Below are 863 nucleotides of genomic sequence, written 5' to 3' on the forward strand. Positions count from 1 at the left end.
GTAGGGCTCAGATCTGGCTGTATCAGGTGAGTGTATAATGCTTAGTGTGCCAGATTAGGATCTGGGAGACCTAGCATCAGATCCCCCCCCCCCCGCCCTTGTCATGAAAGGGGGGGGGGGGGGGGATCTTAGGCTGGTAATTTGCTCTTGGTCTGACCTACTCCACGGGGTAGCTCTGAGGCTGAAATGGAGGGGAGAATCGTGTGTGCTGCCCCGAGCTCCTTGGAGGAATGGCTGAATAAAAATGTACTAAAGAAAGAAAGAAATGCAGGGAGCAGAAACACATTATGAGGACAGCTTTGCTTTGTCTTCACTGGGTTCTTACAAGCAGGCATATTCAACAGATGCCTCCCTGGGGTGTGTGCGTGTGCTTGCTTGCTTGCTTTGTTCAGTCTTGGAAAGGGCTGGTGTAGGTACAGAGATATACAGAATGAGGGTTTCACAAGAGCTGTTCTTTCAGTGGCGTTGTGAAGGTCATGGTGGCTCTAGCCCTTTTTGCCTGAACTCTCCAGCTGGCTGGTGCTTGGACAAAGGTTGCATTAAACAGACATGTGCCTGCTCCTTACAAATACTGTGCAGGAAACCAGCCACTTGTGTTGCATGTCCTTCTGCAGCCTTTCTGTAGTACCCTTTTCTTGCCATGCATTGTTCTGCTGCAGCAACCGATCTTGTGATGCAGCATTGCAGATCTCCCTCCCTCCCTTCCTCCCTCCCTCCCTCCCTTCCTTTTGGATCAGTTAGCATGAAGCAATGCAGGTCCCCTCCCAGCGGTAACGGCCAACATGGGAACAGTTTGGAGACCAGCCAGTGGGTGGGGCTGGATCCGATCTCTCTGCAGATTAATCTTCATGGTGGTGGACTGA

At 51.6% G+C, this 863-nt stretch overlaps 1 protein-coding gene across 1 annotated transcript in view; it reads left to right on the forward strand.

Moving 5' to 3' along the window:
* The first annotated feature begins 750 nt into the window (after window positions 1–750).
* The window catches only part of SPEN (spen family transcriptional repressor), a 45,171-nt gene continuing 45,058 nt past the window's right edge, over window positions 751–863 (forward strand). Inside the window, exon 1 of the mRNA XM_015412578.1 lies at window positions 751–770. Coding sequence (XP_015268064.1) covers window positions 751–770 — 20 coding nt within the window. The remainder of the gene's footprint in view (window positions 771–863) is intronic.

Source organism: Gekko japonicus, unplaced genomic scaffold (assembly GCF_001447785.1).
Source record: "Gekko japonicus isolate JY-2015 unplaced genomic scaffold, Gekko_japonicus_V1.1 scaffold131, whole genome shotgun sequence".
NCBI classification, from domain to species: domain Eukaryota; kingdom Metazoa; phylum Chordata; class Lepidosauria; order Squamata; family Gekkonidae; genus Gekko; species Gekko japonicus.